Source organism: Somniosus microcephalus, unplaced genomic scaffold, assembly GCF_052327205.1.
Source record: "Somniosus microcephalus isolate GS21.2 unplaced genomic scaffold, FLI_Smic_1.0 unresolved_chr1, whole genome shotgun sequence".
NCBI classification, from domain to species: Eukaryota; Metazoa; Chordata; class Chondrichthyes; order Squaliformes; family Somniosidae; genus Somniosus; species Somniosus microcephalus.
In genome coordinates this window covers 107,379,106-107,395,963 of record NW_028225179.1, presented here as the reverse complement: position 1 = coordinate 107,395,963, position 16,858 = coordinate 107,379,106, and the positions used below count along the sequence as shown (strand labels likewise).

General features: G+C 52.3%; 1 protein-coding gene across 1 annotated transcript in view; it reads right to left on the bottom strand.

Moving 5' to 3' along the window:
• Positions 1–16,858, bottom strand: part of LOC147095695 (zinc-binding protein A33-like) — a 66,486-nt gene that overhangs the window by 34,848 nt on the left and 14,780 nt on the right. Inside the window, exon 3 of the mRNA XM_085974745.1 lies at positions 13,295–13,528. Coding sequence (XP_085830871.1) covers positions 13,295–13,528 — 234 coding nt within the window. The remainder of the gene's footprint in view (positions 1–13,294; positions 13,529–16,858) is intronic.

Below are 16,858 nucleotides of genomic sequence, written 5' to 3'. Positions count from 1 at the left end.
GTGACTGAGACAGAGAGACAGAGGGAAGGAGAGAGATAGAGAGAGATAGAGAGAGAGAGAGAGAGAGACAAAGGGAAGAAGAGAGACAGAGACAGAGAGAAGGAAAGAAACAGAGACAGAGAGACAGAGGGAAGGAGAGAGACAGACAGAGAGACAGAGGGAGAAGAGAGATAGAGAGAGATAGAGACAGAGAAACAGAGGGAAGGAGAGAGACAGAGACACAGAGGGAAGGAGAGAGACAGACAGAGAGACAGAGGAAAGGAGATAGAGATAGAGACAGAGACAGAGGGAAGGAGAGAGACAGAGACAGAGAGACAGAGGGAAGGAAAGAGAGACAGACAGAGAGAAGGAGAGAGACAGGAGAGAGACAGACAGAGAGATAGGAGAGAGAGACAGAGGGAAGGAGAGAGACAGAGACAGAGAGAAGGAGACAGAGAGAAGGAGAGAGACAGAGAAAAGGAGAGATATAGAGACAGAGACAGAGAGAAGGAGACAGAGAGACAGAGGGAAGGAGAGAGACAGAGAAAAGGAAAGATATAGAGACAGGGAGACAGAGAGAAGGAGAGAGGCAGAGACAGAGAGAAGGCGAGAGACAGAGACAAGGGGCTCGATTTTAATAGCCCTGAGGAGGCAGATTTGGAGGTGGGTTTGTTGGGAAAATCGGTTAAAATGGCTTCAGACACCAAACCCGCCTCCATCCCGCCCCCACCCGATTTTCCTGAGTGTCTGTTTAGCCACTCCCAAACTGACCCGTCTCCAACTGGTGGGACAGGTAGTTAAGGCAATTAACAGCCTGTTAACTGCCTTGCTAATCCTATTTTCATAATGGTTTCCCATTTTCGTGCTTCTGGCTCCTGTTTCCCGTCTTGTCAGAAACAGGCCAGGTTCAAGGAGACGATTTGCTGGAGGACATGATTTATATGCATTGGTGGAGCGTTTTAAAAGCGCCCCTGAAACATGGCTGACATTCAAATGCAACAACTTTGCTGTTGTAAGTATGGGATTAAATTTTGCACATCTACTGACCTTCTGACTATTCAAGCTGACACCCATCTGCAATGTGTCATGAATGGAATAATTTCAGGCCACTTCGACTGTGCGCTTGCAAGATTGTTGCCTCAAATGAAATCTATAGCAAGGGGATGGGAAACTTTTATGCCCTCTCATCCTGATCCTCATAATTGGAGGAGTAGCAGCCGTGTGGCTCAGCACAGAGCTTCCTGGGAAGAGGAGTAGGAGGAGGACGAGGGGTGCCTTGCATGCCCTGTTGTGACCAGTGCAGCATCCCTCCAGCTCACTGCTGCCCATCAACCAGGGTATGCACGCAGGCCACACAATCAACTGTTTGACATAATTTATCTTTAACACAAGGCAAAAGGATAATATACCAGCAAGCGTCAGAAAAAAGAGAAAAATCACCTAAGTGACTCCCCTTGAGACTATTTGTGCTTAATCTTTCTCTTATGTATGCTTCTATGCGGTGCGTCCCCTGTGGCTTCAGCAGATGTAGAGGCACCTTGCTGACTAGGATGCTGCGCCTGATTAGATGCCTTTGGTGAGCGTCTTCTGGGTTTGGGAGCCTGGGAGGGCTCTTCAACAGTCTGCTCTCCTTGCGGCTGTGCAGGGGCTGAAACAACCATCTCAGTTGTCTCTGCAATGTGGGTCTCTGACCGAGGGCTCTGTAGTGGCATGGTCGTGTGAGTGCTTTGAGAGGAGCCCACACTTCCTTCTGTCCTGCCAACAAAAGCACTCTCATGGGTCATCTGCACCTCAGTGCTGGCAAGTGACAGGAGAGCACCTTGCTGCACATCAGGGGAACCATGAGGACCCATCCTCAAAAGGACGTCCATGAAGCTCTGGCCTCTCTGCTCAATAACTGCCATCGCTCCTCCAAAGATCTCATTCTATTCTGAACAGTCACCATGTTTTCCTGACTCTGGCGACTTATTTCCTCCATGGCCATAGCCAGCCTTTCCACAGAGGTTGCCATCCTATCCATGGTGGTGCGTTCATGCGCCATTGCCTCCACCATGGCAGTGCTGATGTTAGATATGGACTCCTCCATTCTATCCACACTCGCACTAACCCTGGAGGCAAACCCTTCCAGAGACACCTGTACTTGTTCCTGTATTTCACGAACCGCTCTTTTTCTGGATGGCCCCAGAGGCACAGCGTTTACATGCAGCTCAGCAGAGCTAGGAGAGTTCTGCGACCTCCGTCGAGGAGTCTCCACTGCTGTCGCTGTCTCAACCATCTACTGATGCTCACTTGTGCGCTGTGATAGACCAGGCGGCAACACTACTCTAACTCACGATGGCCCCACCGAGGTGTGCATTGCTGCGCTGGTGCTGGGTGCGCTGAGTCCTGGTGACGCTGCTCCCTCAGAGGCTTCAGGTTCCTCTGAGGATTTGTCCGGGTTTTTGTCCTGGGTCATAGGGAGGGGGGCGCTTGATGGTCCTGTGTGAGAGTAAAGGCATGATTTAGACATCTGATATTGATGTAGCAGACACATCCTTTTGAGCAGATGATGCAAAGCAATTCTCGATGAACATCATATGCCATTGCTTTCTGAGAGGGATGAAACTCGATTATGTCACCAGCTTCCTCTAGTGTGCCTGTCCTTCCATCGCCCACTTCCAGGTCCTCGCCACCTCCAACAATCTCGTTAGCAGCCTCCTCAGCACTGGTCAATGTTGCCAGGGTAGGTGTTCCTCCTCCAGTCATTGCTCTCTCCCTCTTATTGTGGGCTATATTTTCCTGCAAGAAGGGACACAAGCGATGTTTCAGCCACAATGCTGGAGTGAGTGTGAATAATCCCTTCCATAGAAGCTTTGAGGGAGATGAAGATGGGGTAAGGTGCCAAGAGGAAGGTAGCTCCCTGTGTGTTGCTAGTTGTTGTCACTGCATGACAGTGAGAGCGAGTCTAAGAGGTGCATATGTAGGATGCTGAAATGATTCAGTGCAGAGACAGAGATGGATAGGAAAGGGTGCAAGGGAAGTAAGAGTAAGGTGGGATGTGAAGGAGGAGGCTCACAACGCAGAGTGCTGGTGACAAGAGGATAAGGGAAGCAGAGTGAAGGCAAGTGTGATGGGATACTCACTTTTGATGTTCACACAAGATCATTAAACCTTTTTCGGCACTGGATCCATGAGCGTGAACATATGGACCTTGCGCTGACCTCCTGAGCAATGCGCAGCCAGGCTGCCTTGGTCTGCTGAGGAGACTTCTTCCAGCCATCAAGAGGGAAGAAAATCTCCCTGTGCCCTCTGACAGCATCCACACGAACTTGGAGGGACTCACCATTAAAACGAGGAGCTGCCTTGCCTCTGGAAGAAGTCATAGGGGTAGATTTTCCCGAACCTGTCGGGAAGAAGGCGGGACATCCCCTTTCGGGTTTTTGACCCGCCTACTTCGACGTCCGGCCAATCCGCGCGATTTTCCCTTGATTGACCTTGTTGAGCCCGCACAGCGGGCTCAGCAGGCCAATTAAGGGCCACCCAGCAACAGGTGATGTCACAGACTGCAATTTCATCTGTCAAGAGTTTTTGACAGATGAAATATCAGTGTCTCACAGCTGTTTGAAGCTGTGAAACACTGACAGTCTGAGTTCTAACATGAGTCATTCTGCACAGACTCAGTTAGAACTCTCACCGGCACTCAAAGCTGAAGGCTGTCACTTTTGACAGATCGCAGCCATTCAGCTTTCAGTTCCGGCTGAGTGATGCGCTCCTGACGGCTACAGGAAGAAAGGCTGTGAAGGTAAGTACAGGTAAGTAAAAGTTCTTTATACACTTTAGACACACCAAACATACTTACCTTTACAATCATGCACCCATCACTCGCCTGAGCGCCGACATCGCGACCCCTCCAAGTCCTTCAACCCGACGGCCCGCCTGCTCTAACCTGGCGTGGTTTGGAGCCGTCGGGAAACCCACACGAAACCCCTCCAGGGCTCCTTCCGTGACCTTCTCACCAAAATAGGGATTAGGCTAAAAACTGCCTGTTAACTAATCCCTTCCCGCCTGGTTTCGGCGGGTCCCGGTGCGGGGCGGGTACCCGCCGCCCCTGAAACTTACGTGGGGCGGGGTTTTGGGCGGGATGGTGTCGGGACCCCCAAATTCGGGATTTTTTCCCCCCCACACACCTGAAACCCCGCCTGTCGGCTCCACGAAAATCTAGCCCATAGCGTTTAAATCAAGTGCAGGAAACCACAGTGGAAAGGCTCAGGCTGATGGCAGCTTTAAAAGCAGCTGCTATTATGACATCATCAGCGGCGGCCAGCTGACCCGACCGCACTCATTGGACCGGCCAGCCCGCCTCCCTGAAATTAACAAGCTCGTTAATTAAAAGTTGCAACTCTGCAGCTGATCCCGCCAGAAGCGGCTCCCGAACCCGCCCACCACGCAACCCGACTCCAACCTGCCTCCGGAATTAAAATCGAGCCCAAGGAGACAGGGAAAGAGAGAGACAAAGAAGAGAGAAATAGAGATGGAGACAGAGTGAAGGAGAGAGAGACAGAGGGAAGGAGAGAGGCAGAGAGAGAGAGACAGACAGACAGACAGAGAGACAGAGAGAAGGAGAAAAATAGAGACAGGGAGACAGAGGGAAGGAGAGAGGCAGTGATAGAGGGAAAGAGAGAGACAGGGAGAAGGAGAGATAGAGACAAGGAGAGAGACAGAGAGAAGGAGAGAGACAGAGGGAAGGAGAGAGACAGAGGGAAAGATAGAGATAGAGACGGAAGGAGAGAGACAGAGAGAAGGAGAGAGACAGAGGGAAGGAGACTAGGCCAATATCCATTAATAATCACTATCCAAAAAAGAGCCACCAAATTTTGGAATCACCTACAAATGAGCGGAACTAGGCCAATATCCATTAATAATCACTATCCAAAAAAGAGCCACCAAATTTTGGAATCACCTACAAATGAGCAATCCCCAATGCTATCACTACGACGCCCTGAAATGCCAAGAGCTGACCATAAAGAAGAATACCCTCAGTCAACTAGTCCTGGGACTCAGTGAAGTAACTACTAACAATACTAACAATAACCAGCCCCAGGACAGTGACAGGGTAACACAAAGAATTCGACCCAACACAATCGTCGCTAAGCAAAAGGAAAAATATCTGACATATTGGGCAGAAACAACAAAAACCCAAAGCAAACTCAATTGCTACTTGGCCCTAAACAGACAATACAACATAGCTGATTACCTGACCATGGTAAAGGATAACAAACTGAGAAGAACCTTGACAAGGTACAGACTTAGCGAACATAGCCTAGCGATCGAAAAAGGCAGACACAGGCAGACCAGGCTGCCAAGAGAGGACAGGACATGCTCTCACTGCAGTCAGGGAGTGGTGGAGACAGAGATGCACTTCCTCACAGCTTGTGGAAAATATCAGGGCATCAGGGAGAATTTCTACCAAAAATTCTCACAAATATGCCCTGATTTCAGAAATCTGAATGACAACCAAAAACTCCCATTCCTACTGGGAGAGGAGAGAAGCTGTATAACACTGGCGGCACACTATGTTACAGCTTGCCATGAACAGAGGGACAACCAGTAAACTAAGAAAAGAATATATATAAACAATGCGAATGTATATTTATACACTCAGGGATATACCTGTTTATACACTGTATGAATAGAACTGCGTTTATGTGCTAAACCATAAATGTATTTTGATGCTTTGGCAACATAAGATGTAACTTATCATGCCAATAAAGCGATTTGAATTGTGAATTGTGAATTGAGAGAGAGAGAGGAGAGGGACAGAGACAGAGAGAAGGAGGGAGACAGAGGGAAGGAGGGAGACAGAGGGAAGGAGAGAGACAGAGGGAAGGAGAGAGACAGAGGGAGAGAGAGAAGGAGAGAGACAGAGGGAAGGAGAGAAGGAGAGGGACAGAGACAGAGAGAAGGAGAGAGACAGAGGGAAGGAGAGAGACAGAGGGAAGGAGAGAGACAGAGAAAGAGAGAGAAGGAGAGGGACAGAGACAGAGAGAAGCAGAGAGACAGAGAGCAGGAGAGAGAGAGAGAAGGAGAGGGACAGAGACAGAAAAGGAGAGAGAGAGAGAGACAGAGGGCAGGAGAGAGACAGAGACAGAGAGAGAGAGGGAGAGAGAGAGAGAGAGAGAGAGACAGCAGGCAGGAGAGAGACAGAGGGAGAGAGAGAGAGAGAGAGACAGGGAGAGAGAGAGACACGCACACAGAGACAGAGGGTAGCAGAAAAATAGAGACAGGGTGAGGGAGAGGGACGGCAGGATGGAGAGAGACAGAGAGAGACACACACTCACAGGGTCAAACAGAGGGAGAGAGAGACAGAGGGGAGGAGAGAGATAGAGGGAATGAGAGAGGAAGACTAGGGAAAGAGTGACAGACAGACACAGGAAGGACGGGAGAAAGAGAGAGAGAAGCCACGCTGACATTTATTTACGTCTCTCTTATATCCTTCAGACTCTGTTCTTTCTTGCCCTGGAAAGACTCCTGCAGCAGCCTCCTCGAGAGGATTCGTGCATTAAACAGCCTCCTCCAGCTGTCTTGTAATGTTGCCAGCTGTCTGTGGTTAGATGAGTATGGGAGCTAGTAAAGCTTTAAAATAGACACCGGGCACACCCCTCGCCATTCTCTGCAGCCAGTAAGTGATCCCCCCTCAGATAAAAGGGCGCTGATGAGAGGGCAGAGGATTGGGGCTAAGCAACATAGGAACTTAGGAACTGGAGGAGGCCACTCAGCCCCTCGAGCCTGCACCGCCATTCAATTAGATCATGGCTGATCTGCATCTTAACTCTATCCACATACCTTGGTTCCGTAACTCTTAATACGCTTGCTGTATTCCCCACCACCCCCTCACCTCCCCCTCATCCACTCACTGGCCCGCCCCCCCACCTCCTCACCTCCCCCTCCCCCACCTCCTCCCTCTCACCTTCCCCTCCCCACCCCCTCACCTTCCCCCTCCCCCACCCTCTCACCTTCCCCTCCCCCACCTCCACCTCCCCTCCCCACCCTCTCACCTCCCCCTCCCCACCCACCCCCCACCCTCACCTCCCCACCCCACCCCACCCCCCACCCCCACCTCCCCCTCCCCCACCCTCACCCCCCCTCCCCCACCCCTCACCTCCCCTCCCCCACTCCCCCCTCCCCCACCTCCTCACCTCCCCCTCCCCCACCTCCCCCTCCCCCACCCTCTCACCTCCCCCTCCCCCACCCTCTCACCTCCCCTCCCCCACCTCCTCACCTCCCCCTCCCCCACCTCCCCCTCCCCCACCCTCTCACCTCCCCCTCCCCCTCCCCACCTCCTCACCTCCCCCTCCCCCACCTCCTCACCTCCCCCTCCCCCACCTCCCCCTCCCCCACCCCCTCACCTCCCCCTCATCCACTCACTGGCCCACCTCCTCACCTCCCCCTCCCCCACCTCCTCACCTCCCCCACCCTCTCACCTCCCCCTCCCCCACCTCCTCACCTCCCCCTCCCCCACCTCCTCACCTCCCCCTCCCCACCCTCTCACCTCCCCCTCCCCCACCCGCTCACCTCCCCCTCCCCCACCCCCTCACCTCCCCCTCCCCCACCTCCTCACCTCCCCCTCCCCACCTCCCCCTCCCCCACCCCCTCACCTCCCCCTCATCCACTCACTGGCCCACCCCCCCACCCCCTCACCTCCCCCTCCCCCACCTCCTCACCTCCCCCTCCCCCACCCTCTCACCTCCCCCTCCCCCACCCCCTCACCATCCCCTTATCCCACACCCCTAAACCCCTCTCCTCACCCCCGCCCCCTCACAACCTACCCACTCACCTCTCTCGACCTCACCTCCCCCTCCCCCACCGCCTCACCATCCCCTTATCCCACACCCCTAAACCCCTCTCCTCACCCCCGCCGCCTCACATCCTACCCACTCACCTCTCTCGACCTCACCTCCCCTCACCTCTCTCGACCTCACCTCCCCTCACCCCCACCCCCTACCCTTCCCCTCACTCTCACCCCCTCCCCCTCACACCCTACACACTCGCCTCTCTCGCCCCCACCCCCTCACCTCCCCTCCCTTCACCTCCCCGCTCCCCCTCCCCTCACCTCCCCTCATCCTCCCACCTCTTCACCCGCTCCACCACCACCTCACTTCCCCCTCCCCACCCCCTCACCATTCCCTTATCCAACACCCCCATCCCCTCTCCTCACCCGCAGTCCCCACCACCTCCTCGCCCCATCCCCTCACACCTTACCCACTCACCTCTCGGCCTCACTTCCCCTCACCCCCTCACCCCCACCCTCTCACCTCCCCTCCCTTCACCTCCCCCTCGCCTGCTCCCCCTCCCGTCCACCTCTCTCCTCCTCCTCACCCCCACCCTCTCACCTTCCCCTCACCCCCACCCCCTCACACCCTACCCACTTGCCTCTCTTGACCTCACCTCCCCTCACCCCCACCCCCTACCCTTCCCCTCACTCTCACCCTCACACCCTACCCACTTGCCTCTCTTGACCTCACCTCCCCACAGCCCCACCCCCTACCCTTCCCCTCACTCTCACCCCCCTCACACCCTACCCACTCGCCTCTCTCACCCTCACCCCCCACCCACTCCCCTCCCTTCACTTCCCCGCTCCCCCTCCCCTCACCTCCCTCCCCCTCCCGCTCCCCCTCCCCTCACCTCCCTCCCCCTCCCGCTCCCCCTCCCCTCACCTCCCCCTCCTCCTCCTCTACCTCCCTCTGACCTCCTCTACCTTCCTCTCCCCTCACCTCCCCCTCATCCCTACCACCTTCCCAGTCCCCTCATCTCCAGCTCCCCTACCTTCCTCACACATCTCCCCCAGCACTTCACCATGGGGGGATTTGAAAACATAATAATAAAGAGGGAGAAGATAGACTATGAGAGTAAACTAGCAAGAAATATAAAAAATGACAGTAAGAGCTTCTACAGGTCACCTGAGGAAGAGAGTGTTTGAAAACCAGGACCTCAAACCCGGCACTAAGCTTATGCTCTACAGAGCAGTAGTGATTCCCGCCCTCCTGTATGCTTCAGAGGCATGGGCCATGTACAGCAGGCACCTCAAAGCACTGTAGAGGTACCACCTCCGCAAGATCCTGCAAATCCATTGGCAGGATAGGCACACCAACGTCAGTGTTCTCGCTCAGGCCAACATCCCCAGCATCGAAGCTTTAACCACGCTTGATCAGCTCCGATGGACGGGCCACATCGTCCACATGCCCGATACAAGACTCCCAAAACAAGCGCTCTACTCGGAGCTCCGACATGGCAGGAGAGCCCCAGGTGGGCAGAGGAAACGCTTCAAGGACACCCTCAATGCCTCCTTGAAAAAGTGCAACATCCCCTTCGACACCTGGGAATCCCTGGCCCAAGACCGCTCAAAGTGGAGGAGAAGCATCCGGGAAGGCGCCGAACACCTCGAGTCTCTTTGGCGGGAACAAGCGGAAGCCAAGCGCAAACAGCGGAAGGAGCGCACGTCAACCCAAGCACCCCACCCACCAGCCCCTTCAATCACCGTCTGCCCCACTTGTGACAGAGACTGTAGGTCCTGCATTGGACTCATCAGTCACCTGAGAACTCATCTTTATTGTGGAAGCAAATCATCCTCGGTTCCGAGGGACTGCCTAAGAAGAAGAAGATATAAAAAGGAAGAGAGTAGCTAAAGTAAACGTTGGTCCCTTAGAGGATGAGACTGGGGAATTAATAATGGGAAACAGGGAAACGGCAGAGACTTTGAACAAATATTTTGTATTGGTCTTCACGGTAGAAGACACTAAAAGCATCCCAATAATAATAGATAATCAAGGGGCAAAAGGGAGGGAGGAACTTAAAACAATCTCTATCACTGGAGAAAAAGTACTCGGCAAACTAATGGGACTAAAGGCTGATAAGCCCCCTGGACCTGATGGCCTGCATCCTAGGGTCTTAAAAGAAGTGGCTGCAGAGATAGTGGATGCATTGGTTGTAATATACCAAAACTCCCTGGATTCTGGAAAGGTCCCAGCAGATTGGAAAACCGTAAATGTAACACCACTATTCAAGAAAGGAGGGAGACAGAAAGCAGGAAACTATAGGCCAGTTAGCCTAACATCTGTCATTGGGAAAATGCTGGAATCCATTATTAAGGAAGTAATAGCAGGACATTTAGAAAATCATAGTACAATCAAGCAGAGTCAGCATGGTTTTATGAAAGGGAAATCGTGTTTGACAAATTTGCTGGAGTTCTTTGAGGATGTAACGAGTAGGGTGGATAAAGGGGAACCAGTAGATGTAGTGTGTTTGGATTTCCAGAAGGCATTCGATAAGGTGCCACATAAAAGGTTACTGCACAAGATAAGAGCTCACGGTGTTAGGGGTAATGTATTAGCATGGATAGGGGATTGGCTAACTAACAGAAAACAGAGAGTCGGGAAAAATGGGTAATTTTCAGGTTGGCAAACTGTAACTAGTGGGGTGCGACGGGGATCAGTGCTGGGGCCTCAACTATTTACAATCTATATTAATGACTTGGATGAAGGGACCAAGTGTACTGTTGCCAAATTTGCTGATGATACAAAGATAAGTGGGTTAGCAAGTTGTGAGGAGGACACAGAGGCCGAGAAATTCGGTGGGCTGCGCCACCAGTGAGCGCCTAGAGAGGGCACTCAGTGGCTTTAGCGCCACTGGCCACGCCTCCCGCGATATTTAGCGGGGCGCTAATGGCGGCGTTAGCCTGTAGCGCTGCGCCGCCACTGATGATGTCATCGGTGTGCGCAGCACCCCGCTACCGCCCCGAACGCGATATTGGGTCGCGCCCCCCCCCCCCGTAGCGCCGGTCGCAAATCGCGACCGGTTCAGGGGGGCCTACCTGTGGCGGTAGTGGCGCAAATTAAAGGGGAGGTGCGGGGTGGCCATTTTTTTCAGTGGCTGCCTGCCAGCACATCCTCGCGCCACCCTCCCCGGCCTCCTGATCCACCCCCCGCCCCCGGGCAGTGCCGGCTGTGTCCCGAGCGCCCGGCACTTCTCCTCAGTGCCGGGCTCTTTTGCCGGCACTCGCGATCGGTGATCGCGCTGGTGCAGGCCCCTCCCCTTTAAGAAGGGGAGGAAGGCCTGCAGTACCGCAGCGCGCCGTGCCGCAGCGTGTGGCGCTGCAGCACGTTGCGCTGCGATATTCAGTTTCAGTGCCCCAAGAGGGACGCGGGGCGCCTTGAGCAGCGCCCCGCATCCCTCCTGGGGGCGCTCAAACTGAATATCCCGCTAGCGCTCCCGGCTCCTTCCGGGACGGGACTTCCGGCGCCCAGGCGAGCTTGGCGCCCCAAATGTGGTGCCACCGAATTTTTAGCCCAAAGAGTCTGCAAAGGGATATAGATAGGTTAAGTGAGTGGGCATAAATTTGGCGGATGGAGTATAATGTGGGAAAATGTGAGGCTATCCACTTTGGTAGGAAAAATAAAAAAGCAAATTATTATTTAAATGGAGAGAGACTACAGAATGCTGCGGTACCGAGGGATCTGGGTATCCTCGTACATGAAACACAAAAAGTTAGCATGCAGGTACAGCAAGCAATTAGGAAGGCTAATGGAATGTTGGTCTTTATTGCAAGGGGGCTGGAGTATAAAAGTAGGGAAGTCCTGCTACAACTGTACAGGGCGCTGGTGAGACCACACCTGGAGTACTGCGTACAGTTTTGGTCTCCTTATTTAAGGAGGGATTATACTTGCTTTGGAGATCGTTCAGAGAAGGTTCACGAGGTTGATTCCTGAGATGAAGGGGTTGTCTTATGAGGAAAGGTTGAGCAGGTTGGGCCGATACTCATTGGAGTTTAGAAGAATGAGAGGGGACCTTATTGAAACATATAAGATTCTGAGGGGGCTTGACAGGGTGGATGCAGAGAGGATGTTTATCCTCGTGGGGGAATCTAGAACTAGGGGGCATAGTTTCAGGATAAGGGGTCGCCCATTTAAGATGGAGATGAGGAGGAATTTCTTCTCTCAGAGCGTCGTGAATCTTTGGAATTCTCTTCCCCAGAGAGCTGTGGAGGTGGAGTCAGTGAATATATTCAAAGTGGAGATTGACAGATTTTTGAAAAACAGGGGAGTCAAGGGTTATGGGGAGCGGGCAGGAAAGTGGAGTTGAGGCCAAGATCAGATCAGCCATGATCTTATTAAATGGCGGAGCAGGCTCGAGGGGCTGAATGGCCGACTCCTGCTCCTATTTCTTATGTTCTTATGGCCTCACCCATCCCTATCTCTGTAATCTCCTCCAGCCTTACAACCCCCCGAGATATCTGCACTCCTCCAGCTCTGGCCTCTTCAGCATCCCTGATTTTAATCGCCCCACACTTGGCAGCTGTACCTTCAGCTGCCTGGGCCCTAAAGCTCTGGAATTCCCTGCCTAAACCTCTCCGCCTCTCTACCGCTCTCTCCTCCTTTAAGATGCTCCTTAAAACCTACCTCTGTGACCAAGCTTTGACCTGTTCTGATATCTCCTTCTGTGGCTCGGTGTCAAATTTTGATCGATAGCGCCCCTGTGAAGCGCCTTGGCACGTTTAGCTATGTCTAAGGCGCTATATAAATGCAAGTTGTTATTTTTGTTGAAATGAAAGGGTGTTTCTTTTTATTCGCTCACGGGATGTGAGGGTCGCTGGCAAGGCCAGGATTTATTGCCCATCCCTAATTTCCCTTGAGAAGGTGGCGGTGAGCCGCCTTCTTGAACCGCTGCAGTCCGTGTGGTGAAGGTGCTCCCACACTGCTGTTAGGGAGGGAGTTCCAGGATTTTGACCCAGCAACGAGGAAGGAACGGCGATAAACTTCCATGTCAGGATGGTGTGTGACTTGGAGGGGAACTTGGACACACTCCTGATTTATGCCTTGTAGATGGTGGAAAGGCTTTGGGGAGTCAGGAGGTGAGACACTCGTCACAGAATGCCTAGCCTCTGACCTCCTCTTGTTGCCACAGTATTTATGTGGCTGGTCCAGTTAAATTTCTAGTCAATGGTGATCCCAGGATGTTGATGGTGGGGGATTCGGCGATGGTAATGCCGTTGAAAGGTCCCAGTTCCTATAACAGCCCACCCCCTGTTATAGGGTTGCCCTGGAGTCTCTAGGAAATAAAGATTAATCTCCAGAACACTGCTACCAGCAACCCAGGGACAATAACCATAGGGGTGTTTAAAAAAGTGTCTATTATTCATTTTTATTTATTAGTTGTAAAAATATTGGAGAACGAAGCAAAAAAAAAGCTGTTTGTGTGGGGGCGGGGAAGTTGGCAGCGGGAGATCATGTGGCGAAAGCTCCAGGAACACGTCTGGCTCGCGTTGGCGACCCTACCCTGCTACCTGTAGGAACTGCAGGTTGTCCCGTTGATTGGCGGCGGCCTGGAAGTATATGATGTCCTTCTGAATGGAGATCAGCGCTCGCTGGATGACTCGCAGGTTTTCTTCCAGTGGCTGCAGCAGGCCACTAGCGTGCTCGCCCAGTTCCTTCTGCAGCTCTCGCTCCCTCTCGTCCAGGAACCGGCGCATTCCCGCAAACTCCTCCGAGACGTGTCGGCTCAGACTCTCGATGGCCCCCTGTGGAAGCAGAAAGGTCAACTCGGCAATGGAGAGGTCCCTGGACACTGGGGGAGGTAGTGGGGAGAGGAGCGGATGCACATTCAGATAGACACTGACCTTTTCACCTCTGGCACTGGATGGTGCAGTGGGTCAGAGACTGACCTTTCACCTCTGGCACTGCATGGTGCAGTGGGTCAGAGACTGACCTTTCACCTCTGGCACTGCATGGTACAGTGGGTCAGAGACTGACCTTTCACCTTTGGCACTGCATGGTGCAGTGGGTCAGAGACTGACCTTTCACCTCTGGCGCTGGATGGTGCAGTGGGTCAGAGACTGACCTTTCACCTCTGGCACTGGATGGTGCAGTGGGTCAGAGACTGACCTTTCACCTCTGGGACTTGGGTTCAAATGTAATGCAGAGTGCTGGGATGGAAGTCTTCTCTAATCTGTGTCTTATTTGAAATGTAGGAAGTCACACAACACCAGGTTATAGTCCAACAGCTTTATTTGAAATCACAAGCTTTCGGAGCGCTGCTCCTTCTTCAGGTGAAGTGAAGAGAAGCATACAGGCACAGCATATATAGTCAGAGAATAATGCCAGATGATTACAGGTAATCTTTCTAACTGACCTTTATCACACCTCGGCAGAGAGATAATCACAGCAATCAAAGGTGTGAATGGTGTCCAAACAGGTCAGTCAGGAAAACATTACATCAAAGAACAATGAGGTGGGGTCACAAGGGGTCAAATGTTGCAGATGCTGGGGTCTGTATGAAAAACAGAAAAAAAACAAAAAACTTTGCTGGAAATCACAGCAGGTCCGGCCGGGAGAACGGGATATGACGCTCGACTCGTCGATCGACAGTTCCGACGGGCCACAGCGAAAAATTGCATAGACCTCCTCAGAAGACAAACACGGGACACAACCAACAGAGTACCCTTCATCGTCCAGTACTTCCCCGGAGCGGAGAAACTATGCCATGTTCTCCGCAGCCTTCAAGATGTCATCGACAACGACGAACACCTTGCTAAGGCCATCCCCACGCCTCCACTACTCGCCTTCAAACAGCCGCCTAACCTCAAACAGACCATCGTTCACAGCAAATTACCCAGCTTTCAGGAGAACAGCGACCACGACACCACACAACCCTGCCACGGCAACCTCTGCAAGACATGCCAGATCATCAACACAGATACCATCATCACACGTGAGGACACCACCCACCAGGTACATGGTACATACTCATGTGACTTGGCCAACGTTGTCTACCTCATACATTGCAGGAAAGGATGCCCCGGAGCATGGTACATCGGCGAGACCATGCAGACACTGCGACAACGGATGAACGGACACTGCACAACAATCGCCAGGCAGGAGTGTTCCCTCCCAGTCGGGGAACACTTCAGCAGTCAAGGACATTCAGCCTCCGATCTTCAGGTAGGCATTCTCCAAGGTGGCCTTCGAGACACAGGACAACGCAAAATCGTCGAGCAGAAACTGATAGCCAAGTTCCACACTCATGAGGATGGCCTCAACCGGGATCTTGGGTTCATGTCACGCTACATGTAACCCCACCTGACATAGAGTCATCCAGACTCGAGTCATCATTGGCTTGTTCTCTCTGCACAGATGCGGCCGGAACTGCTGTGATTTCCAGCAAAGTTTTTTGTTTTTTTTCTGTTTTTCATACAGACCCCAGCATCTGCAACATTTGACCCCTTGTGACCCCACCTCATTGTTCTTTGATGTAATGTTTTCCTGACTGACCTGTTTGGACACGATTCACACCTTTGATTGCTGTGATTATCTCTCTGCTGAGGTGTGATAAAGGGCAGTTAGAAAGATTACCTGTAATCATCTGGCAGTTTTCTCTGACTATATATGCTGTGTCTTTATGCATCTCTTCACTTCACCTGATGAAGGAGCAGTACTCCGAAAGCTTGTGATTTCAAATAAAGCTGTTGGACTATAACCTGGTGTTGTGTGACTTCCTACATTTGTCCACCCCAGTCCAACACTGGCATCTCCACATCATTATTTAAAATGAGTCAGACAGTCCCACGACAATTCCTAGTGAGCCCAGCGTAGAAAACTATTCTAATTTGGCTCTAAATTAGAAAGACCAAAGGGTAATGGGTGTGAGAAATGAGAGCTAGTCACGCTCTCTTCAGAGACAGGGTCTGGAATAGAGGAGAGAACTGCTGGCCAAACTATGTGTGTTGGATCTAAGCGTACAGGCTTGAGTTGCCTAGTCCACAAACTCCTTCCCATCAGCTCCTTCCCTCCTCAGCACCACCACTGCCCTGGGAGTTTATGATGGGACAGTTTAGAGGGAGCTTTACTCTGTATCTAACCCGTGCTGTACCTACCCTGGGAGTGTTTGATGGGACAGTGTAGAGGGAGCTTTACTCTGTATCTAACCCGTGCTGTACCTGCCCTGGGAGTGTTTGATGGGACAGTGTAGAGGGAGCTTTACTCTGTATCTAACCTGTGTGGTAACTGCCTTGGAAGTGATTGTGGGACAGTGTAGAGGGAGCTTTACTCTGTATCTAACCCATGCTGTACATGCCCTGGGAGTGTTTGATGGGGCTGTGTAGAGGGAGCTTTACTCTGTATCTAACCTGTGTGGTAACTGCCTTGGAAGTGTTTCTGGGACAGTGTAGAGGGAGCTTTACTTTGTATCTAACCCATACTGTACCTGTCCTGAGAGTGTTTGATGGGACAGTGTAGAGGGAGCTTTACTCTGTATCTAACCCATGCTGTACCTGCCCTGGAAGATTTTGATGGGACAATGTAGAGGGAGCTTTACTCTGTATCTAACCTGTGTGGTAACTGTCCTGGAAGCGTTTGTGGGACAGTGTAGAGGGAGCTTTACGCTGTACCTAAAGGGAGTTTTACTCTGTATCTAACTCGTGCTGTAACTGCCCTGGGAGTGTTTGATGGGACAGTGTAGAGGGAGCGTTAATCTCTATCTAATCCGTGTGTTTGATGGGACAGTGAAGAGGAGCTTTACTCTGTATCTAACCCATGCTGTACATGCCCTGGGAGTGTTTGATGGGGCTGTGTAGAGGGAGATTTACTCTGTATCTAACCTGGGCTGTACCTGCCCTGGGAATATTTGATGGGACAGTGCAGAGGGAGCTTGACTCTGTACCTAACTCATGTTGTACGTGCCCTGGGAATATTTGCTGGGACAGTGTACAGGGGGCGTTACTCTGAATCTAACCAGGGCTATACCTTCCCTGGGAGTGTTTGATGGGACATTGTAGAGGGAGCTTGACTCTGTATCTAACTCCTGCTGTACATGGTCTGGGAGTGTTTGATGGGACAGTGTAGAGGGAGCTTTA